The sequence below is a fragment of the Haliotis rufescens genome, unplaced genomic scaffold, assembly GCF_023055435.1.
Source record: "Haliotis rufescens isolate VD_foot unplaced genomic scaffold, xgHalRufe1.0.p SCAF_60, whole genome shotgun sequence".
In the NCBI taxonomy this organism is placed as follows: Eukaryota; Metazoa; Mollusca; class Gastropoda; order Lepetellida; family Haliotidae; genus Haliotis; species Haliotis rufescens.
The window spans coordinates 2019891-2045220 of NW_025964335.1; the positions used below are offsets into that span (position 1 = coordinate 2019891).

Genomic DNA, 25330 nt, shown 5'->3' on the forward strand with positions numbered 1-25330 from the left:
CGCCTGAGACGACTGGGCCACCCATGCCCCCACTAACAGTTTTAGTCCACTGGTCCTTATAATGATAACATAAAGCAAAATCCTTAAAAATGGCAAATTTCCACTAGTCCTTAGTGATGCCTTAACTATTGGGCAGTTTGTCAAGGCCTATAAGACTTAAGTACTGTCGGAAATGCTAGAAAACTGCTTTTTGCCTGTTAAAAGGGATATTATTTTTCACAGAAATTATTGAAATATTGAGTAACTACCGATCGTCCTACCTGTGGTTTGAAGTATTTCAGTCACAGGGAGTGCTATCGACAAGTTTACAGGAGACAATTTCGAACGAAAACAGGAAGTTCACATTTATTCCAAGTCCAATGATGACAGTCTTAAAAGGACTGTAGAAATATGCGCACGTGACTCCGTTATAATGATAATAATGTAGTCTTCATAAAACATCTAATCCACACACAAAAATCACAAATCACTTTTCAGATAATCCTGCATCGATTCATGGATCTATGACTTCACATGTGATGCGTTCGTGAGCATCAGTTCACACAGAATACAAGAATAAAGTCACTCTGTGGCTGATTGTTGGTTTTATCATTAATTGATACACATTGGACACATTATTTCTTAACGTACACACTTCTCTATATGTTTTTATGGTTCGCGGTGAGTAGGTACTGACTCCGAGCCTCAATCTTCACTTTTTTAACAGCACATGGGCGGTCGGGTATCCTAGTGGTTATTCAAAAGCGTTCGCTCGTCACGCCGAAGACCCGGGTTCGATTCCCGACATGGTTACAATGTGTGAAGTCCATTTCTGGTGTCCCCCGAATCGATGTTGCTGGCATATAGCTAGCAACGGTGTAAAACCATACCCACTCACTCTAACAGCACATATCTGAAAACAAATGCGAAATTGAATGGTACAATTACACATTCATAACAATGCAAATGTCCATTAACAGGAAATATTTCTTAACTATTTTAAGTATTATCAGTTGTATACGGTCATACGAAATGCACCAAAGAAATTTAGGTTTTACCTATTTCATATCATCGTAAAAGATTAATCTTTAAAGCTTGACAGACTAACTTATTTTTCAGATTTATTTCTATTTAATTGTGGAGTGTTTCATATAGCCTATACTTTGTTTTATAAACCGTGTCTTTAGATTTTACCAAACTGAATGTTATATATTTCATATCATTTTCGTATTACTCAGAATGCCGGTGTTCGTTATTTCCTAATTCATACTTTAGATACCGGAAGCGGAAGTGTCGGAGCGCGGCATGAACGAAAGTAAACGCAAGTTCTTGTGAAAACGTGCTGATAGTTTTTCACAATGTCACAAACACCGAAACCAATGCAGGTAGTTCTTTCTGGGCGTGTGTATTGTTGGTCGCATTGCTTTCCTCCAAACATCAAACTGCTTATTTGCTTAAATGACGACTAGTATACGACATTGTGTCAAATATTCACGCTGTGGTTTGGCTAGGCTATCGTTTATTTTCCACCCAGTAGCCTGCAACCTCGGGGTATCGCGTTGCTTGTCATGTACGGAACAAAATGCACTCACTAACCTTTATGTTTATTGGTGTTCTCTGTATCAGATATGATTCATGTTATCTAACAATGCATATTTTACTGATAAAAGTTCATTATTTACATTAGTCATGTTAGTAGCTCCGAGTAAAAGCCGGGCCTCGCGCTCCGTTTGACAAAGGAGAAATCCATCGTATCGCGGTACAGAGAAAAGTTGTGTATGGAGGTCCGAATTAGACAAAAAGAGGACATAATTCTACCAACCACTTGGTATGATCATGCCAGACATCAGTGATTTGTCCAGACAAGTGCAAAGACAGCACAAGTAAAATTCTAAATGTGTTATCAGCAATAGGTATTCAATGCATATTTACCGAAAAGTAAGAGAAAAATGATATTTTAAGATTGTTTAAAAAAAATTGGATGACCATGATGACAATAATTTGTCACAAAATGGAAATTTTTTAAAAGTCAACAATAAATATATAAAAAGCACCCCTAGTATGCCCAAAGTATGTATTTATCTTTTGGTTACTAGTGAAGAACGTATTTCTAAGTTTGGCATTATGGCCCTTATGATCTCCCAATAGATTCTGGACACAGAGCGGGAAAAAATGTGCGGACTACGTAACTTCCGTTACCTCATTAGTCGCAATGAATATGCAGATGATCTAGTTCAGGTCTCTAGAGAAAGTTTACTTGGGGAACTGCGGGTTATATCGTTGGCCATTGATAGATGGGGGTAAGGCAATATTACAACAGATGCCAGAAATATGTATCAACGGATTAAAATCCTTACTTACAGCAGACGGAACTATTCCAAGGAAATTGAAATTGTTTACGAAGTGAGCACTTCCTGGTTACTGATTTGCATTAATAGACAGCCGCTAAGAGGCGTGTCCCACGTGAACTATCGGAAATCACAAATGCCGCGATACGATGAATGCCGCGGTACCATGGGGTCTGAGTATATAATGAAAGAAGAAAAATACTGGATTTGTTGAAATATATGTTATTTCGACTTGGGTGGTAAATAAACAGAAAATATGATTTTGAACAGTACGAACCATCACCCGTTTCACGAAGCCGAGACACGAAATGGCTCCGACAGTCAAGACATGACTGTCCATCATCACGATAACACCACTTTCATAAATCCTATTCAGACTGTGGTGGCAGATTACCCTTCGTATTTACCTGAGCTTTCTAAAAATATTTTTCCTGTTGGCTTTTGACTGAATAGTTGATATCACCATACTCCCTGATTATCTCTATCTGTAAGAGGCGACTAACGAGATCGGGTGGTCAGGCTCGCTGACTTGGTTGATGCATGTCATTGATCCCAATTGCATGGATTGATGCTCATGATGTAAATCACTAGATTATCTTGTTCAGACTCGATTATTCACAGACTGCCGTCATATAGCTGGAATATTGCTGAATGCGACGTTTAACAACAAAACAAACATAAAATTTCCTATCTACACACACTTCTCAAATTTTTATTGAAACAACATGAGCTGATAGGTTAGCTGTTCACGTAATAATATAGGTAATCACATGGTGTGCACCTGGTTAGATTTCTATAGTCTGTTTCTGCTTGGGTTTTCCACTAGCTGTAAGCCTGTATGATGTGTTGGTACTCTCTGCCACTACTGACATCGAGGGGCGATCGGGTGGCTTGGTGGTTAAAGCGTTCGCTCGTCAAGCCGAATACCTGGGTTCTATTCCCGACATGGGTAGAATGTGTGAAGCCCATTTCTGGTGTTCCCCGCCGTGATATTGCTGGAATATTGCTAAAAGCGGTGTACAACCACACTCACTCACTCACTCATTTGTGTTTGCAGCAGGGCGACAGGGACAAAGAAAAGAAGAAGAAAGAGAGCATCCTTGATCTATCCAAATACCTGGACAAAACCATCCGAGTCAAGTTCAGCGGCGGGCGAGAGGGTAATACAAGTTATTTTGCTGTTCCAGTTGATAGAAATTCTTTCTCCTCGAAAACATTCTATTATAGGAAAAAGAAATTAAAATGTCTACTGACCCTAAATGTAATAAGATGTCTTCTTTTCAAGCCCTGCTGCTGTTGATGAATAAAAATATTTGCTGTATTTACAGTGTAATTGTATTGTTTGTTTTCAGCTGCAGGGGTGCTGAAGGGGTTCGACCCACTCCTGAATCTTGTACTGGATGGCACGACAGAGTATCTTCGAGGTAACAGACTTGTAGTACTACAGTCATAGTGCATGAGTTGAGTTTCGTGACACGTTGGACAGTATGTCAGTTCTATTTGTTCAGCCATTTCTACTCTAAAATACTAACCTCGTCGGGTGGTCAGACTCCCTGACTTGGTTGATGCATTTCATCGTATCTCAATTGTGTGGATCGATGCTCACAATGTCTATTGGGGCGGTCGGGTAGCCTAGCGGTTAAAGCGTTCACTCGTCACGATGAAGACCCAGGTTCGATTCCCGACATGGGTACAATGTGTGAAGCCAATTTCTGGTGTTCCCCGCTGTGATATTGCTGGAATATTGCTAAAAGCATCATAAAATCATACTCAGTCACTCACTCATGATGTCTATCACCATGGTCACTGGATAGTCTGGTCCTTCTGGCTGAAATATTGCTGAGTACAGTGTTAAACAATAAACAAACTAAGAATGTCTGCAAGTTCCGGCTACTACAGGGTTTGCACAGCTGTGAATGTAACCATGTCCGATGGAAAGTAATTGATTCTACCATTTTACCTTCTAATCTAGAATCTTAATGACAATCCTTGTAAAGGAATGTAAATAAAATCAGTCTAGTTATAACAAAATCGCTACTGAAAACTATTATCGATCAAATTTTCACTTACAACTTAAAAAGAACTGTCCTCTGTTTATTATGGCTTACATGTGTTTATTCCTTTGCGCATTGTTTTTCTGAATATAGTTTAATCAGTTTTATACACAGCCAATCACCCTTAGTGAAATCAAAACGAGGTTATGAATGTCAGATCATTCCTTGACAGAAGCAGGGCCTAAAGTTTGCTTCAAATTGTGTTTAAATCATGGGGAAGTGTGTTTTAATCGCTCTTGGGTTTCAAAATACAAGTGGGTACATGAAACAAAAGACAGAAACTGTGTTACCATGGTTACTGCAGGAAGGATTGATATTGGTAGATAGTGGGCACCTTAAATAAAAACATGAAAAGATTTGGAAAATATCTGTTGATGCTGCCAATCCTGCATTCGACTGAAATCTGCATGGCAGTTTATGAACCGGATGTCAATTTCATTACGCGATTTGGATTGGTCTATGCCTAGACTCATTAGTCCAGCTAAAAGATAACTTTATAATACAGGGATGTGAAATCTCCACGGAAACGCGGTAAATCGCGTTTTTTAAAACAGTAGTCCTCGGAAAAAATCATCTTCCGCGGAAAAAGATTATTAAAAATTAAAAAAAAAACACTCCGAAAAATATGATCGAAAACCGGACAATTGGCGCGGATTATCCTGTTTCCGATCGGAGCTTTCACAGCATAGGTTTTCGGACATCATACGTTTTCTGTCACGAATACTTGCACTATAACGTGGGGCGTGGCGTCACACAGAAATTGTAAATACTCAGAGTCAGCTGATGGCTTGTTTTTAAGATAAAGTTGTCTTTTGGCCTGTAAGTGAATGAGATGTTTTACAGTTGTTCATGTGATTAGCGAGAAATTTATGAATGTTTCTTCAGCGTCCAAAACCCCATGTCATGGGGATATATATTGTATTAATGTCTTATGTTTGCAATGGAGTTTTGTTTTTTTCATCAAAAGGTAAGTACAAGGTAAGTTTTTTTCAATATGCTTCAACATGGGGAAAGGGTCAGACATTGCACGCTTGTGACAGTTGTCCTTGTGTCTGGGGGATGGGGGTTGAAGTTTATGGCAGTATTGCTCCAGGACCTGGCGGGTAGCCAGGTGCGCGAAAGCTATGCCCGTTTTTTTTAAAGTACTGATTTAACTTCGAAATTTTACTGCATCTGCCATCTTGTTTATTTTACTTATTGACTTTTGCCATTGACTTATTACATTTCTTGGTGTGAATGTTGTCCAAACTGCATGAAATTGCTTAAAATGCAATCAAATGTTTTAAAAATTTCTGGGGGGGCATCTTAGAGGCCAGTGTCAGTCAGAATGTCAAAATTGGAACCAAACATTTCCTAATTCATGTCATGTATAGCCAGGGATCTGTTGTTTTTTTTGCCGGGGCGGTCGGGTAGCCTAGTGGTTAAAGCGTTCGCTCATCACGCCGAGGACGCATGTTTGATTCCCGACATGGGTACAATGTGTGAAGCCCATTTCTGGTGTCCCCCGCCGTGATATTGCTAGAATACTGCTAAAAGCAGCGTAAAACCGCACTCACTCACTCATTGTTGCTTTTGCCAATCGGACATTTGTATTTCGGCCACGCCCACCTCATATTTGACAGCTTCAGTTGGACGTTCATGTATGAATAAAATAGGATAAGAATGAAATCAAGGGTCACTTTCATAACATATACCATATTTTCGTGAGTATACTGCACATTTTTTTCTATAAAACACCACAATGAGTCTTAATGTTTATTCCCCAACGCAAACTTATGACACTATCATGATCATGTCAAATGGAAATACCATGTCAACAAATCCATACTTAATTATGCAACATGCTGTTATTACACTATCTGGTTATAAAAAGTGTTCATTGTAAATACAGACTTGTTTGTAATCTATTTCAATTAATTTATTCAAATTTCAATCAATATTGTTAACAAACCATTCGTCAAAATTGTGTTTGAAGTGATCGGAAGATCGCACAACTCACCGTTATTTACAGCAACCATGGTCAGATTACCTATACCATGTATACTGAGTCCTTAAAATGAACAGAGAATGGATACATTTATCATAGATGCCAGACTTTAACTCATTAAAAGTCATAATTGTTGTAGTTTGACTATTATATATGCCAACATAACGTTTTCGCAATGTAGGAAGTCTCCCCAGGCACAGGTCAAATTGTTCCATGCGTACGAAATATCTGGCGAAAGCGATTAGCTGTTCCACAGTGCGACTCTTGGTGTGAAGTCATTGAAAATTCCTGCTGTCTAATGTTGTTACCCTGTCTGGCGCTCGGCATTAAGGGGATAACACAAGGACTGGTCGGCTCGGAGTCAGTATACTGTGTCTGTGTGGGGTATTCATGTTAAACTGAGGCATGGTATCACAGAGGGCTAGCACTATAAATTGGCATCAGTCCGGTCTAGTACAAGCAGCCACACAAACACACACGTGCATGCACGTCGCTATATAAGTGCAATAATCTTGGACGCGACGTTAAACCCAATTTCACCTCACCTCACCAGGGCCCACTTGCACAAAGCGATCTTAGTGCTATGATGATCTTAACTCCCATACTTTAACATAGGCTTACAATAGTCTTAGCGCTAAGATCGTTTTGTGCAAGTGGGCCCTGCTGTCTAAAAAATGGTTGACATTTCTTATTCCTACATTTCACAGATCCGGACGATCCATTCAAGCTGACGGAAGACACCCGCCACCTGGGGCTGGTCGTGTGTCGAGGGACGTCCGTGGTGTTGATATGTCCGTCAGAGGGAATGGAGGCCATTGCTAACCCTTTCGTTCAGCAAGATAGCTGAGTGTGGACCTCCCACTGGACTATAGTATACTGGTGCATTGTGGCAGGGAATCAATTGCAGGATGTTTTATACTTTTCATTGGAAATGTGGGTTACCATGGTAACAGATATTGTTTAAAGATTCTGAAAGGAGGGACAGGCTCGGCCATGATGAAGCATATCATGGAGACAGATTAACTACAGTTGCTCCTCAAGCATTGAATGATGGAAAGCTCTGCTGACGGGCTGCTTTTCCTTTAGAAGCTGAACTGTTTAAGAAAATTGTTATGGGAGTGGTGCACTTCACAGGGCGCACTTTTTTGGCTTTCAATTAGCGTTGCGTGGAGGATCGACTTTTGTGAACTGTACGGCTGTAAAGACTGCAGATGGCGATTAGTGACTTTGCCACTAGTTCAAAGCTTGTCTCTAGTAAATAATGTTTGGTTTAATAAGTTATCCTTGTTATTGTCCAATACACTAAAATCTGCTATGAATGTGCTTCTTGAGCTTCTGGGCTCAATTTATTGCCATAGACTGGATGATATGCATCTTGATAGAAAGGTCGTCATTCCGAACACAATCTGGTAGCCCCTAACACTTTCCATATAAGGAGGTCATGAGACCTAACCGAAGTGTATCCTACTGTTGTACTAGTGTACAGTGATAAATCGTTACCTATTGAGCAGTTTCTGAGAAGCTAGTATTTCTAAAACTAACAGGGGCGGTCGGGTAGCCCAGTGGTTAAAGCGTTCGCTAGTCATGCCGAAGACCCGGGTTTGATTCCTGACATGGGTACAATGTGTGAAGCCCATTTCTGGTGTCCCCTGCCGAGATATTGCTGGAATATTGCTAAAAGCGGCGTACAACCATACTCACTCACTAAAACCCAAAACTTCCTTAATTAGTTTCTGATTTTGTTTGATATGTTTGACTCGCAAAAATCATGAAAGCAGGCAGACTGAAAAAATCCATTATGATTTTCTCCATATATATGACGGTGGCCCAGTCGTCTAAGGCGCCGCGATTCGCTGTGCAGAGTCGCGTCCCTTGGGCACGCCAGAAACCTATGATTGTGGGTTCGAATCCCGGTTCGCCCCGATTATGTTTCTAGGTTTGTCAGCACCATACCCGTGCTCGTGGGTTTCACCGAAGTGGTAAACGTCTGAGACCTGCATCACTTCGGGCTTTCCTCCCACATTAAGCTGACACGCCGTGATATAACTGGAATACTGTTAAAAGCGGCGTTAAACCCAACTCACTCACTCACCCATATATATGACATACAATGCAGGTTGCGCTCAGGGAATGGGAGGGGTGGTGGGGTAGCCTAGTGAAGCGTTCGCTAGACACACCGAAGACCCGGGTTCAATTCCCCACATGGGTACAATGTGTGAAGCCCATTTCTGGTTTCCCCAGCCATGATGTTGCTTGAATATTACTAAAAGAGGTGTAAAACCATACTCACTCTCTCATGGAAATGGGTTATGCTTGAATTGGGGAGGGGGGCTAACAGTATGTACAGGATTTATTTCCTTGTAACCATTTCAACTATTTAGTTAGGAATCTGTGAAGAAGTAAGAAACATGATTGTGTTGGCGAGGACAGAGATAATCATATTGTCCTGTAACTCGGACAGTCGACATTGTTAATATGTTGTTTTGTTATTGATGACTTCATTTCTAGGAGACCTTGTCATGTTAGGCCTGGAGGTTTGGTGTTAAAGTAACCCGTTGACCTTGAAAAACAGATGAGAATCATATTTCTTCAGTAAATATTAATATTGTTTTCAAACTATTTTCTTCGAATGATTTTGCTTGTGTGCAGCTGAAACCTGTAAATATAAAAGTCTAACTTTATTTTATTTGATATGAAAATGTTCAAGTGAATTAACATTTTTTTATTTTTCAAAACGGATATCGCAGACCGTTGTGATGTCATTGGTTACTATGCCTTAATAAAATAACATCACTTGTCTCTCCACATGGGTACAATGTGTGAAGCCCATTTCTTGTGTGCCCCGCTGGATATTGCTGGAATATTGCTAAAAGTGGCATAAAACCATACTCTCACTCGCTCACTAATCTCTCTGCCACTGGGGGCGGTCGGGTAGCCTAAGACCCGGGTTCGATTCCCGACATGGGTACAATGTGTGAAGCCCATTTCTGGTGTGCCCCTGCCGTGATATTGCTGGAATGTTGCTAAATGCGGCATAAAACCATACTCTCACTGGCTCACTAATCACTCTGCCACTGAAGCTGGTTAGCTGTACTTGTTACTCTCAAGACACTGGTTATTACTGTTTACAAACTGAAAAGGTAATAATGATTTTGAATGGTAAATAGAACCTCATCCCCGTGTGTTTGGGCATCAAATGAATCAACACTTGTCTGTAAAGTTCAGGATTCATCAGCAAGACTTGGTATTTAAACTTTTATCGACTCGTGTTAATATCTTTGTTATCAAAAGACACTTAGGTGAGATTCTCTATGGCTTGCACCGACAGAGGTGTTTGGTGAGCGCAAGTAGGTTACATTTGATACAGGCATTGAAAGTAGGGGTCTTTTGTGCCCCGTCCATATACCATGTAATGTTCAATAAACCATCTTCACTTTGGCATCTTTGTCATCTTGCTCAACTTGACAACCCATGGACTTCCTTTAATCGCGTGGGGGTCTAGTCGTATAAGTTGCCGCAATCCGCTGTGCAGAGTTGCGTCCCTTGGGCACGCCAGAAACCTATGATTGTGGGTTATAATCCCGATTCGCCCCGATTATGTTTCTAGGTTTGTCAGCACCATACCCGTGCTCGTGGGTTTCACCGAAGTGGTAAACGTCTCAGACCTGCATCACTTCGGGTTTTCCTCCCACATTAAGCTGACACGCCGTGATATAACTAGAACAAAAGCGGCGTTTAACCCATCTCTCTTTCTCTCCTTCTCCCTCTCTCAGGCATCACTCACATCATCATAAAGTCTGCCACTCATTTTGTTTCTATTTCCATTTTATAAATATATAAAAAATCCTAATACTTTCAAAAAATTCAATCCAATATAGCACAGTTACTTCCCTTTACATGCACATTGCTTTACTCCACATCCCGTGTTATGTATTTGGTAATGGCGGCAATAGGAGTTTGTATGCTTGTTTATGTAGGGAGGCCCTTTCCCATGTTGATGGTACACAACTGTTTATTTGGTTACATACTAGTTTGAACACAAACATTTTGTTTGTTTGTCTGTTTGTTGTTTAACGCCGCACTCAGCAATATTCCAGCTACATGACGGCGGTCTGTAAATAATCGAGTCTGGACCAGACAATCCAATGATTAATATCATGAGCATCGATCCACGCAATTGGGATCGATGACATGCATCAACCAAGTCAGTGAGCCTGACCACCTTCATGTGGCTTGAAGTGTTGGTTATAGAGTGACGTGAATGGGTATCTGCTTGTACTAATCCGGACTTAAGCCAGTTTTAGAGTGTTTTGTTAGTTTGTTGTTGAACGACGAACTCGGCAATATTCAAGCTATATGATGGTGGTTTGTAAATAATCAAGTCTGGACCAGACAATCCAGTGATGCACATCGATCCACGCAATTCAGGTACGATGACGTGCATCAACCAAGTCAGCGAGTTTGACCACCCGATCCTGTTAGTCGGCAAGCATGGGTTGCTGAAGACCTATTCTACCCCGGATCTTCACGATACTATGCCGTAGTTTTAACATGAGTACCCCACTCAGACACAGAAAACTGACTCCCAGCCAACCACTCCTTGTTCTAGCCTCTTAATGCCAAGGGGCGGTCGGGTAGCCAAGTGGTTAAAGCATTCGCTCATCACGCTGAAGACCCGGGTTCCAATCCCAACATGGGTACAATGTGTGAAGCCCATTTCTAGTGTCCCCTGCCATGATATTGCTGGAATATTGCTAAAAGCGGCGTAAAACCACACTCACTCACTCACTCTTAATGTCGAGCGCCAGACAGGGTAACAACAAATACCATCTTTTAACGTCTTTTGGTATGACACTGCAACCTTCCACTCCCTGGGCAAATGCTCTATCCACTTCACCCAAGGCGGCCTTTGTTGGTTTAAAGTTGCCCCTACACTTGAAAGAGGTCACATGAATTCACAATTGTATTCTGGTTCAACCTTAAAGATAGAGACAATCCCTTGACAAAAACAACAAAAGACGAATCATTTTCTAGTGGTTTATTGCCTCACTGATTGGCTAATCAATGTTCGTGTGGGTTCTCATTGGCTGACAAGTTATACTACATATCACAAAGACCACCATTTGTCATAGCGTCATCTCTAACATGGCATCTACATCCAAATTTATTATTCTAGTTACCAAGTCACTTGGAGCCTCGGCTCCCAGTCTCTATAAGCTCTGACGCTAGCAAAAGACATGGCTACACATGGATTGAAATATTCACAGATATTAAGTAGACACTTGCATCATAAAATGATCAGGTTTTTGCAATAAATAGCACACTCTCATACATAAAAGCTGACCTTGAACCAAATATGTACAACCAAACAAAACATTCTTCTTGCATTCAATCCTTAAAAGTGTGGAATACATGACATCCTTATTCAATTTTTACATCATTACTATTCAAGGTCAAGGATGTCTGATGCACAAGATACTACTAGATTGACAACTACTTTCATTTCAATATTCTACTTTCCTTTCAACTACTTATATCAACAATAGTCATATTCAAAAGTTTATGGTGAAATTTACGAAAATTGTGATTCTATTGATAAACTGTGTGTGATGATATAAAAATTATTTCAATCGCATAATTGTGATTAAAAAAGTTGGTCTAACCCTGGGACTGACATTCAACATCAAAGTCTGACATCTCTAAATACTGGAGTCATTATGAAGCTAATGAAATGACTAATTAATCAATTATTGTTTTTTCTATTTGATTCAGAATACTTAAAAAGGAAAACAAAAGAGGTTATTTGTCAGAGTGCAAGACTGCACTATGGGAATATACATAATTGTGTTCTATTTATTCTGTTCATGTTGGCATGTTAAGTCATGTCCAACAAACATTCATTCTAATCCCAGGAATGATAATGTGTTTCACAAAACATACTATTCTACTCAACATTTAATATAGGGGTATGATTTACCAAATTGTCACCTCATAAGGTGGATGGCCTCAACATCTTATAGGGGTATAATTCACAAAATAGATACCCTTAAGGTGCATTGCCTGAACTCAATATTTGATGGGGGTATGATTAACCAAATTGATACCTCAAAGGTGGATGGCCTCAACATTTGATAGGGGTATAATTCACCTAATTGATACCTTGTACGGTGGATGGCCTCAACTTGACATTTGATGGGGGTATAATTGGCTAAATTCAGTGAGAATCAGGAAGAGGCATCAACTCAACATTTGAAGTGTTCCAGAAACGCTTCTATGTCCCCAGCCTACTTATCAAACATGAGTAGTATACTGATATATTGCCTACATACACCCATAACATCAATATCACAAAGACTATGTCCTAATTTGTCCTGTGCTCTTGTGTGTACCTTGTTTGTGATGGGTGGCATGAATAGTGGTATGGAAAATAGTTTTACATGTTCTAACATGGCTTACAATAGTGAAGAGTGTGTTCTACAAGCGATCATGTTACTGAGGCTACTTGAAGTCAATGCGGCTCGAGTTTAAGCAATATTCCAGACATTTGACAGGACTCAAACGATGGGCCTGACACTATTCAAGTGGGGATTCGAACCCAGGCCTGCAGTTTTATAAGTAAACTATTCAACCATTGGGATACCAAGAAGTACTGAAATAAGGAGTCCTAGTGCTAAGATGGTGTGGTGCAGCTCTATGTGTTAATGAATGTGAGTATAGTTTTATGCTGCTTTTAGTGGGAGTGAGTATGGTCTTACGCCGCTTGTAGCAATATTCAAGCAATATCACGGCGGGGGACACCAGAAATGGGCTTCACACATTGTACCCATGTCAGGAATCGAACCTGGGTCTTTGCGTAACGAGTGAACGCTTTAACTACAAGGCTACCCCAACGCCCCTGCTGCTTTTAGCAATATTTCAGCAACATCACAGCAGGGGACACAGGAAAATGGTTTACACATTGTACCTATGTGGGGAATCAAACCTGGGTCTTTGGCGTGATGAGCCAACGCTTTAACCACTAGGCTACCCCACCGCCCCTCCAGATATCAGAACATTCAAGATAATCAGAACACGGTTAATAACTTGGGAGAGAACAAGATGGCTATGTCTCATGCAGAAACACAGCATACATAATGGAATGCATGATTGTGAACATTGCCTTTGGGAGCACCAGCTTCATATAATGATTTTGTGTTACGCGCTTTTAATATTCTAGCCAATCAAGACATGAGTGAGTATGATTTTACACCACTTTTAGTAATATTCCAGCCATTTCACGGCCGTGGGTCCCTTTAAAGAGTTTCAGAAATTGTACCTATGTTTTCTTGATGAGCATTGTGTGGCTGACTTGTCCAGACACAGAAACGTAACAGTTGATTTTGTTAATCACTGCATTTTTGATTCTTTTAAATTTCACAAAATTGCTTTGAACATTTTTTTTTGTCGTAGTAATATAAAGAGCTTGGCCTAATGCTAAAGTACAAGTTTCAAGGTGTGATTAATATCCCTTCTCAGAAGCTAGTCTTAGAACTAACCTTGGTTTCATGACAATGGTTTTATAAAGATGGTTTCACAACCAAATGGACATTGGAATAGGGTGTAAAAGTAGGTTATATGTAAATATAGGACTCATTTGAAATGAAATAATAAGACTTCATGAAAAATAAGAAAACAAGTATACAAAATAATGTATTTTGATTCCAAGGTGGTAACATGTGGAACTGGTTACCATGGTTACAAGGTCTTGGACGCACAGCATGCCATACTGGCTGGATGAAAGATACCCCAAAACACCATTGTAGGTATTTGTTTAAAAGATTCTTGCTGTGGTTTTGAGAACCTGAATTATTATTAATAAAGTTATTAATGACTTTATCTTTTAAAAAACATTATTCATTAAAAAAAATAATCAGCTGTGATGGAATGTCACTGGGACCAGAGGACATTAAAGCTTTGATCGGAATTAAATACACAATTTCAAAAGAATAATTTTGAATGTGGTATCTGATCACATTTGTAAAGGAATGTTTGAGGAATTAACAGTGATAATAAGATGAGAATATGGGAGAAGATGTGATATTCTGATACTTTACAAAGAACAAACGAGGATACAGGGCGCTGTTCCACAAAACGATCTCATGAGTATGAATGTCATAAGTTTATGTTAAAGTATGGGAGTTAAGATCACTTTGGGGAATGGGATCCAATATTAAACACCCAATAGTAAATAAACTAATCATTCAATATTTCCAAGGTGAGACTAGAAAGTTCTTTTCAGTAAATGATATTTTTCTCCGTATATTTTACATAAAATTACATTTTCCCAAAACATTAATTTAGTATAAAGATGGTTATTTGTGTTGTTAGTAGGTATTTTTATCTTAGTTTTCCCAGATAATTGTTGTCTGTGATAGAGTAACATCGATACATGTGTCTTGGGAACATGTGACAATAAATGTTTTATAGTGAGTTATCTCCCTTCTTTGGTCAATGAAAAGTGTACCAATATAGCATGTATATATATATATCATATTCGATGTATCAATATTTTGTAATTACAATGTGTGTCTACATTTCATCCCTCACTAGTATACAGAATTAGAAATAATTCAGCAAGTTTGTCATAATTAAGCCAGACCAATTGTCTTTCTTGGTTCTACAATTGTTTTTGAAAAAAACAAAAAGACATTATATTCTTTTACCGTATTCGGCGTAATAAGCACCCGGAGGGCTCTCAAAATTAGAAATAAGGTGAGAAAAATGATACAAAAGAAAAGTATGTGCGTATCATACGCAACAGATACATTTTCCAGAAATTATTTCTCATAATTGAGGGTGCAAATAACACACAAGTGCACATTATACCCGAATAAATAAGTCTTGTGAACATTGATCAATCGGAAGGGGTGCTAACTGGGATTGTTCACTAGCCAATATATTAGCAAATACCGCCGTGGGCGCTTATTACGTCGAATATAGTAATTCTTTTTCACTTTTTCATAAATGTCTTTTTCATAAGGATCTATTGAGCACAGAATTTACATTTTTACTTTGTTTTATATTTCGATTGTTGACTATTTAAAAAAAATAGTTTTGGGGTAGGGGATAGATTTTGGTCTGGCCTAAAAATCATAATAAATACATGACCAGATACATATTTTTGACATTTCCTTGAGACAGTCAAACAAGCAACATTGTGACTTAGCATTAATTTGTTGGTTAACCTTAAGAACAATCTCTTCCCAGATACAATCACAGTCTATGATTCCCGATCTGTGTGTCATTTCAACTATGAATACCGCATAAAACAGTTTGCACATGAGCTGTACAAACAGGAATCTTACACATTAACATACATGTGTAATAAATAACCAACAACTATCAACAATCAGAAATGTACAACCAATGAACACACAGCACTGCGGTGACAGTTGGGACATACAAAATATACACCATGGTATGTCAATTTCAACTGACAGGCGTCAAGGTTTAAAAGTCTGTTATGTGAATAGAGATCTCTTGTAAATTACTGATTCTCATAATTTTTTGGAAATTGTGGAAAAACATAATTCAGTGATTAATCAAAGTGTTATACCACTCAACTTTTGATGGAGATATTTTTTCTTTCCATCATACACATCTGATTATCCCTTTCAGAAGTTGAGCAGTATATAAAAGGTCCATGGGTATTGATAAGGGCTATGAAAAGGGACCCTAAATTTAAAAAAATAAAATTTCAATGAAATTATTTTCCAACTTTGTCAGGATCGAAATTGTGTGTTCTCAGCGAGGTTTCCTTGTGCAAAAAAGACTAAATACCTTTTTGAATATGATGTTTTGTAAGAAACATAACTTGCGGTGGTATGGTAGATTTCAGTCATGATTCAAAAGTCAACAACAATAAATTTGACGTATACACAATTCTAGCAGTTCCAATGATCCTGCAGTTCCAACACCGACTTGTTGTCGATACAGCATATATACACTACAGTGACACACGAATGGTTACCATGGTTACAGGGGATACGATACACAGGATACGACTACATTAACCCTTTAAGTATCACCATCGAGTCGTGAGCATCATAAAGAGGGAGGAAGGATAGCACACTGACAGAATGGTTTCTTTTATCATTTCGGCAGTCAGTTTTCTTTGAAATATAAGGAATTGTTATTCATCATAATCATGCTGTTTGTTCAATATTTGAGTCTGAATCTGACAAACCACTGGTTGACATCATGAGCATCGTCCCATGTTTGTCGGGGTACAATGACATGCAACCAACAAAGCCATCAATTCTGACTGCCCTTTTCAGTTTCGTAAAATCTTAAGGTATCCACATTGTAATAAAGTGCCGTGGAAGTATTCTAACCCAGGTCCCAACATTGACCACATTCATGAAGGGATTCAAACTCGGTCTTTGGTAGGACAAACAAACACATGTACCGCTGGGCTACCACAAACTTTTCTATACAAAAATTCCCTCCCTTTGGCATGTGCACTGTGTTTACCAAGAGATAATGTTTAAAATTTTCGCATTAAAGCCAATTTGCCCAAAATAGAAACAGTTTTAACTTCCTTAAAATCATCATTTTCATATTAATTATCATCATTCATTCATCTTGCTGATTCATTAACGGGTTAATGCACAACGAACATGTATGATATGATTATCAACTGAAAGAATCATTGAATCAAAGAACCAGTGCTATAATCTCAAATATAACAATTGTATATACGATATAATTTATACATGTTCTAGCAGTTTAATATGAGATAGATCGTTGACAAAGCTTAACTGTTGATCTATTGCACAATAATTTGTCTGACACCAGCATGACTTGTTTGCACATTGAACTCATTAATATTTGAGACTTCACTGATCAAATCTGTGTGTGTAGGTACATACTGCACAAAGCTAAACATGCAATATCTCCGACACAGCCAATAAAGACTTTTACCAGTTTTAACATTTACTAAACATCCACAGTAACTGAAACAGTGCATCATGGGTACAACCATCCCTATGTCTATACCTGTCCATGGGGCACCATATCCCTACGTCGGTTTACTATATAGTCGGACAACAGTGTCTACAGTGGAGTCTGCAAATCGGAAGTTAATTCCTGCTTATCTACAGTGAAATCCTGCTAATCGGCAGAGGAATCCTGCTTATCCAGAGTGAAATCCTGCTAATCAGCAGTTAAATCCTGCTAATTGGCAGCAGAATCTGCTGATCAGCAGAGGAATCCTGCTAATCAGTAGTTAAATCCTGCTAATCTGCAGTGGAATCCTGCTAATCAGTAGTTAAATCCTGCTAATCTGCAGTGGAATCCTGCTAATCCAAAGTGAAATCCTGCTAATCAGTAGTTAAATCCTGCTAATCTGCAGTGGAATCCTGCTAATCAGTAGTTTAATCCTGCTAATGTGCAGTGGAATCCTGCTAATCGGAAGTTAAATCCTGCTAATCTGCAGTGGAATCCTGCTAATCAGTAGTTAAATCCTGCTAATCTGCAGTGGAATCCTGCTAATCGGAAGTTAAATCCTGCTAATCTGCAGTGGAATCCTGCTAATCCACAGTGAAATCCTGCTAATTAGCAGTGAAATCATCCAAATCAACAAACACCAATCAATGACTCATGTGAAGGTAGTTACATCAACATTTTTTAATTATTTATGGACTTTCCCCAACAATAACTGCCTGGAAAGCAAGGTGTCCAAATTAACAGGGTTCCGATTAATGAGGATTCACTGCACGTTCCCCTGTCCACATGACTTGTAATAACTTAAAGGCTGTGACTGAAACCACCATCTATTCATGACTCATGTTCTAAGAAGACTTGTTCCACCTCCAACCACAGACACAGGCTGAAACGGTTGTTGACTGTATCTTGGTTTGATCAACGCTCAGACACTGCTCTATCACAAATGCTTACACGGTCTGTAGTGTCACCTCACATCGCTCACGGAGGACTGGCGACTGGAGACTGGAGACCCTGTTGGATCTTGCTCCAACACTGGATGACTTTTACAGAAGTGAGTTTTTAGGATCATATAAAAAACATCAGACCATTTTGACTTGTGATTCCAAATATCGGATCAAGGATCCGTTTTGTGACTTGTGAAGTGATGATCCATTTGGATCCTGTTCAAAATATACACAATGCCTCCTGGTCAGGGTCGTTGCCTGGGGTCGGTGTCGTCAACTGACATCTTGCAATATTTCAATCAAAAACGGAAGATATTTTGTCGAGTATCAAATCCAACATTTGATCCTTCAGAGTTCCTTCACATGTTAATGCGTCCCTATACATGACATTGTACTCCAACCCGTAGCCAGACCTCGCTATTTCCTAGACAATCAACAGAGTTATCTCCTCATATCCTCTTGAGGAATCCTAGATGGAGCTGCTCAGGCACCTCGATGGTTTCCATGGCGATGGAGGATGGGTTGAAGGGGAAGGTGACAGGGTAGGAGAACTTGGTCTCCATCAGGAGAGTGTTGGTGGTGCCCTCGCGGGAGCGCAGCTTTTCCTGGATCTTCCGGATGAACGAGATGGGCACTCGCTCCTCGAACTCGTCGACAGGGGTGTACAGGTTCAGGATCTTCACGATCTACAATCACACAATGGGCATGGTGAATAAGAGTTAAAAAGGGAGATATGTTGCTGCTATCTACAGTATTCCTGTTTTTGTGGTGAGGTGAGGCGAGGTGAAATTGGGTTTAACGTCGCGTCCAAGATTATTGCACTTATATAGCGACGTGCATGCACGTGTATGTGTGTGTGTGGCTGCTTGTACTAGTCCACACTGATGCTGATTTATAGTGCTAGCTCACTGAGATACCATGCCGCAGTTTAACATGAATACCCCACTCAGACACAGTATACTGACTCCGAGCCGACCAGTCCTTGTTTTAGCCCCTTAATGCTGAGCGCCAGACAGGGTAACAACAAGTACAATCTTTTATCGTCTTTTTGTATGACGCGGCCCGGGATCGAACCCTGGACCTTCCGCTCTCCGGGCGGACGCTCTACCACAAGACCACGGAGGCGGTCTGTTTTTGTGGTGAAAATACCCTCTCAGTTATATTACACAAATATGATCTGGCCAGTACTCAGCAATATGACATGGCTCTACTCTACAATATTCCAGCACTATGACATGGCTCTACTCTGCAATATTCCAGCACTATGAAATGGCTCTACTCTGCAATATTCCAGCAATATTATGGGCCAAAGTAGACACAATTTATGTATAACAACTTCTTTAACTCTTTCAACACCAGTCAACCAGAAGTGTTTACTGCTGGGACACCGAGTTCCCAGAGGCTCTTGTGTGATAGATGAAGCCAACATTTATCAAAGAAAATACCTGCTTGTAAAATATATTTGCTACTACATGTTATACACCATTTGAAAGGTCTGATCCTATGGTTTATAAATATGAAAGTTATGTTTTTCACATTATTTAAAATAATGCATTTACAACTTAATTAAATTCGTAGTAAATAAAAAATGTAAGCTAATACGTTGTTAACGTCCAGATTAAGGACCAAGGAAGCGAAAACTTGACGATTTTCGGCAAATATATGATTTCATAATATCCACGTACCTATTTCTATTTTATTTTCATTGTTTACGTTATTGGAAAATCATTTTAAAAAGAATTATAATATAGTCTCTGTCATCATCCATTTCCCGATAACAGCAACTGTCCGCTCAGTAAAATGAAGAAATACCCCCGTTTTCGAGGTTTTGTATGAATAACACGTTCGTCGAAGAATGGCATATGACACATCGCTGGAAAGCTTATTCCTTCATCTACACGCTCGTAACATCGACTGGTTTTTTTCCGTAGTTATAACAAGCGATTTCATTGGATTAAAATTGGTTTCTAATGACGCTTTCTTGCTGAAATCTGCTACAAGTTTCGTGATTGGTCAATTTTGAGCACTTGACCTAAGGCAGCCAATCAAATTACAGCTGTGATACCAAGCTTGTGTTCGATAAATTACAGAAGTTTGCGAAAGAATTTTGTTAAATCGTGTTATTCTGAACGTTTTGAGCAGGAAATCACGATATATATTTAAAATATGGAACTTCGTGAATGTATCGTGCTAGGTTACGAGCTGTGACAAAGATTTTTCATGCATATATTTTTGCATTAAACATCGTGTCCGAGCCGAGAATTCAAGGCAACGAAAGCCGAGATGTCATTTGACTTACATTACACGCGATCGCACGAAAAGATGAAAATAATAACTTAGATGTAAGTTTGATTACTTTTAGATATATTTTTGTTGATTTTATATATTACTTTGTATAATATATTTAAAGATTTGTTTAAAACGTCTTTATTTTCCTCTTTGACGTGTTCGATGTGGACCCGTTGTCGAAATGTGTGTCCGAGAATTTTATTTTCAATAACATCGCGGGAAATAGTGAATAATTTTTTAATTTAACGATAAAAAATGTTAAATTGAAATGTATTTCAGACATTGTGAAATGTGATAGATTTAATAAATGAATGATATTACAGGTAGGTCCATAAAAATATAGTACTATTTTGACGTGACTACGGCTTGGCCGGATAACCGGCCTGCGGTGTCTGGGGACTCGATGCTTCTTGGCCGGATAACCGGCCTACGGTGTTGAAAGAGTTAATACTGTAAAAAGTGACATTTCCGTATACCGTATTCGACGTAATAAGCGCCCTGTTCTAATAAGCGCCCACGGCGATATTTGCTAATATATTGGCTAGTGAACAATACCAATTAGCACCCCTTCCAATTGCTCAATGTACACAACACTTATTAATTTGTGTATAATACGTACTCGTGTGTTATATGCACCCTTAATTATGGGCATTTCAATTCTGGAAGTATATAAACAGTTCAGTCTGTGTGCATAAACCACGAAATTTATCTTTCAACTCTGTCTTTTTTTTCACCAAAATAACATTCTAATAAGAGCATCCTATTTCTAATTTTGAGAGCGCACTGGGCGCTTATTACACCGAATACGGTAGATCCTTATACTGTTGTCAAGAAAGTCTGCCCTTTGAGCTGCTGTGGATTTGGCACATCATTATTAGTTGAAAATGTACGTACCTGGGGAAGTGTGAGTTTAGAGCACATCTCACACACGCTCTCAACATCAGCATCGGTCTTCCTGGCCTGCAACAGCTGTGATGCCTGGATGACTGTGTCCAGCGTGCCTGTGGCGCCAGACTCGTGCAGCTTGTTGTCTCGCAGCCACTGCTCCAGGTGGCTGATGTTGTACCTGTGACACACAGATAGGTGAGTCAGGTGAGGTCAGGTGAAGTCAGGTAAGGTCATGTGAGGTCAGGTGATGTAAGGTGAAGTCAGGTGAAGTCAGGTGAGGTCAGGTGAAGTCAGGTGAGGTCAGGTGAAGTCAGGTGAGGTCAGGTGAAGTCAGGTGAGGTCAGGTGAGGTCAGGTGATGTAAGGTGAGGTCAGGTGAAGTCAGGTGAAGTCAGGTGATGTCAGGTGAGGTCAGGTGAGGTCAGGTAAGGTCATGTGAGGTCAGGTGATGTAAGGTGAAGTCAGGTGAGGTCAGGTGAAGTCAGGTGAGGTCAGGTGAAGTCAGGTGAGGTCATGTGAGGTCAGGTGATGTAAGGTGAAGTCAGGTGAGGTCAGGTGAAGTCAGGTGAGGTCAGGTGAATTCAGGTGATGTAAGGTAAAGTCAGGTGAGGTCATGTGAGGTCAGGTGAAGTCAGGTGATGTAAGGTGAGGTCAGGTGAGGTCAGGTGAAGTCAGGTGAGGTCAGGTGATGTAAGGTAAAGTCAGGTGAGGTCATGTGAGGTCAGGTGAAGTCAGGTGATGTAAGGTGAGGTCAGGTGAAGTCAGGTGAGGTCAGGTAAGGTCAAGTGAAGTCAGGTGAGGTCAGGTGAGGTCAGATGAAATGGGGTTAAACATTGTGTTAATAACGAAATGTGCGTGGATTCATGATTTTTAGTGGTATGCAATCATAAATGGTTTGGGAACAAAGGGAATGAAAATGTTCAAGATATTCCTTCATTTGCACTGTGGCAGTGGTTGTAAGGCTGGTGAAAATATCAGCATCAGAGGTGAGGTGAGTTGAAATGGTGTTTAACATTTTGTGTGTGTGTGTGTGTGCGTGCGTGCATGTGCGCGCATGTGCATGCTTGCGTGTGTGTTGGTTTTAATAATGCTAGCTCACTGAGATATCATGTCATAGTTTCACATTGATATCCCACTCAGACATCACATACTGTCTCCGAACCAACCAGTCCTAGTTTTATCCCCTTAATGCCAAGGGGGCACAGGTGGCCCAGTCAGCACCATACCCGTGCTTGTGGGTTTCACTGAAGTGGTAAACGTCTTAGACCTGCATCACTTCAGGCTTTCCTCCCACATTAAGCTGACACCATGCCGCGATATAACTGGAATATTGTTAAAAGCGGCATTAAACCCAGCTCCTTCACTCACTAACTCACTTAATGCCAAGCACCAGGGAGGATAACAACAAGTACCATATTTTGACCTTTTGGTATGACATGGCCAAGGATCCAGGAGAGACACTCTGTCCACAATAAATCACGGAGGCAGTCCACACAAACAGTTAATCTCATGGTAGGCGAGCCTAATTTGTTGTACATTGTAGTAACAGTTGCACAAGCATCATAAGGAAAACAAGCATGGACACACTTTTTTTCAAAAGAGCCTTCAAATAATTAAGTCAGAATGAGGTGAGATGAAATTGGGTATAACGTCGCGTCCAAGATTATTGCACTTATATAGCGACGTGCATGCACGTGTATGTGTGTGTGTGGCTGCTTGTACTAGCCCGGACTGATGCCGATTTATAGTGCTAGCTCACTGAGATACCATGCCGCAGTTTAACATGAATACCCCACTCAGACACAGTATACTGACTCCGAGCCGACCAGTCCTTATTTTAGCCCCTTAATGCCAAGCGCCAGACAGGGTAACAACAAGTACCATCTTTTAACGTCTTTTGGTATGATGCGGTCGGGGATTGAACCCCGGGCCTTCTGCTCTCCGGGCGGACGCTCTACCACTAGACCACGGAAAGTCAGAGTGAGAGAGTTGACAGTTTTAACATCACATCAGCATTATGTCAGCCATGTATATACCATGAGTAATCGGGACTGGTCCAGACAAACCAGGGAGTGATATCATGAGCAGCGATCCACATTTGGGTTCAAGAATATGCAATCAACCACGTGACCGAGATGAACACCAATCCACTGAGTGTCTCTCATGACCAGCATCGGTTCCTGGGGACCGAGATGAACACGAATCCATTGATTCGGCTCTCACGACCAGCATCGGTTCCTGGGGACCGAGATAAACACGAATCCATTGATTCGCCTCTCACGACAAGCATAGGTTCCTGGGGACCGAGATGAACACGAATCCATTGATTCGCCTCTCACGTCGAGCATCGGTTCCTGGGGACCAAATCTAACCTGGAATACCCCGGGGCAACAATTTGTCAAGGGAAACTCACCTAATCTGCATACCCTTGGACCAGTTACACATGTCCTTCCTCAGCAGGAGATTGTTGAGAGCTCCAGCGCAGATGAAGTAGTAGAGCTGGAATACATCATCATCATGTATAATATATCATCATCATTATCATGTATAATATATCATCATCATCATCATCATCATGTATAATATATCTTCATCATCATCATCAGCAGCAGCAGCATCATCATGTATAATATATCTTCATCATTATCATCATCATCATCATGTATAATATATCATCATCATCATCATCATCATCATCATGTATAATATATCTTCATCATCATCATCATCATCGTCATTTTTCTTCAGCACCTTCATTTTCTTCATCATCATCACTATCAGTTATCTTCATATTATTACAATCATCATCATCATCATCATCATCATCTTATTATTATTACAATCACTTACCATATCACGTCACTAAGAGGAAAAAAACAAAACACACAGAATATAAATGCTAACCAAACAGCACACTTGTGTCTATGCATTAAGTAAGCTTTGCTTCCCAGACTGAAATAATACATAGTACACTCAGGCATTGGAAGGTACATGGCAGGAAGAAAATCTTTCGTGATTCAAAGCTCACCTGTCTGAATATCTGCTTGACGAGTTCTGGGTCGACTGCGTGCTGCGTCACTATCCTCATGAAGCTGTTCAGCTGTAAACAAGAAATCAATGCATATAGATCAACTCAAGTGAAATTGCATTGTGTATCTAAACTACAACATAGCCTGACTACTTGTGATTGCATCAATCAAAGCATACACAGAAATACACCAGCAAAAGGGAAGTAACTCATGTATGACTCTGGTACTGCATCTAATGTATTTTTGGAAATAGAAATACAGTTAACTTTGGGGTGGGGCTTTGTTCAAACATGTATGTAACCAAATAAACAGTTGTGTGGCCAGATAAACAATTGTGTACAATCAAGCTGGCAAAGGGCCTCCCAACATATATGTATTCCTTGATGAGTAAAATACTGGAAAACAGTATTTGACTACCATTTGACTTGGAATATTTAAGGATAGTTTAAGATTTTTTTGAAATGAAACATGTAAACTTTATGATGCGGGTGGTGCAATTTTTTTAAGCCTAACACACATTATTCTGTCCATGAGTGAGAATATTGTTTCGCTGAGAATACTAATAACCTACATAATTCTATGACACAAAGTCAATATATATTGCTGTGCAAGGTTAATTAATCCACCTACTTTTTACCCTTAAAGAAGCGAAAGAAGCATTTGGGTTTTATATGTTACTGCTTTCCACACAATACTTCAGGGGTTGTACACACTCCGCCCCTCCATCTCCCATGAATAGACACGGCTGGTATATACAGTGTAGTAGTGACACATGTCTGTTTATAACTGTACAGGGTTGTATGCGAAGCACAAATGCACATCCAGTA

At 39.9% G+C, this 25330-nt stretch overlaps 2 protein-coding genes across 4 annotated transcripts in view; one reads left to right on the forward strand and one right to left on the reverse strand.

The window, feature by feature from the left end:
- The first annotated feature begins 1257 nt into the window (after positions 1-1257).
- LOC124140782 (U6 snRNA-associated Sm-like protein LSm7) lies at positions 1258-7642 on the forward strand. Its single transcript, XM_046508539.2, has 4 exons — positions 1258-1364; positions 3385-3487; positions 3680-3751; positions 7076-7642. The coding sequence occupies exons 1-4, from the start codon at positions 1338-1340 to the stop codon at positions 7213-7215; spliced, it is 342 nt and encodes a 113-aa protein (XP_046364495.1). The 5' UTR covers positions 1258-1337; the 3' UTR covers positions 7216-7642.
- Positions 7643-11391: 3749 nt separating this feature from the next.
- Positions 11392-25330, reverse strand: part of LOC124140784 (unconventional myosin-Va-like) — a 132366-nt gene continuing 118427 nt past the window's right edge. For all 3 annotated transcript variants that reach the window (XM_048386774.1, XM_048386772.1, XM_048386773.1), the window contains 4 exons: positions 24503-24574; positions 23888-23973; positions 21482-21653; positions 11392-18984 (listed from right to left, as the gene is read on the reverse strand). In XM_048386774.1, the coding sequence (XP_048242731.1) occupies positions 18748-18984; positions 21482-21653; positions 23888-23973; positions 24503-24574 (567 nt within the window). In that variant the 3' untranslated portion in view covers positions 11392-18747. The remainder of the gene's footprint in view (positions 18985-21481; positions 21654-23887; positions 23974-24502; positions 24575-25330) is intronic.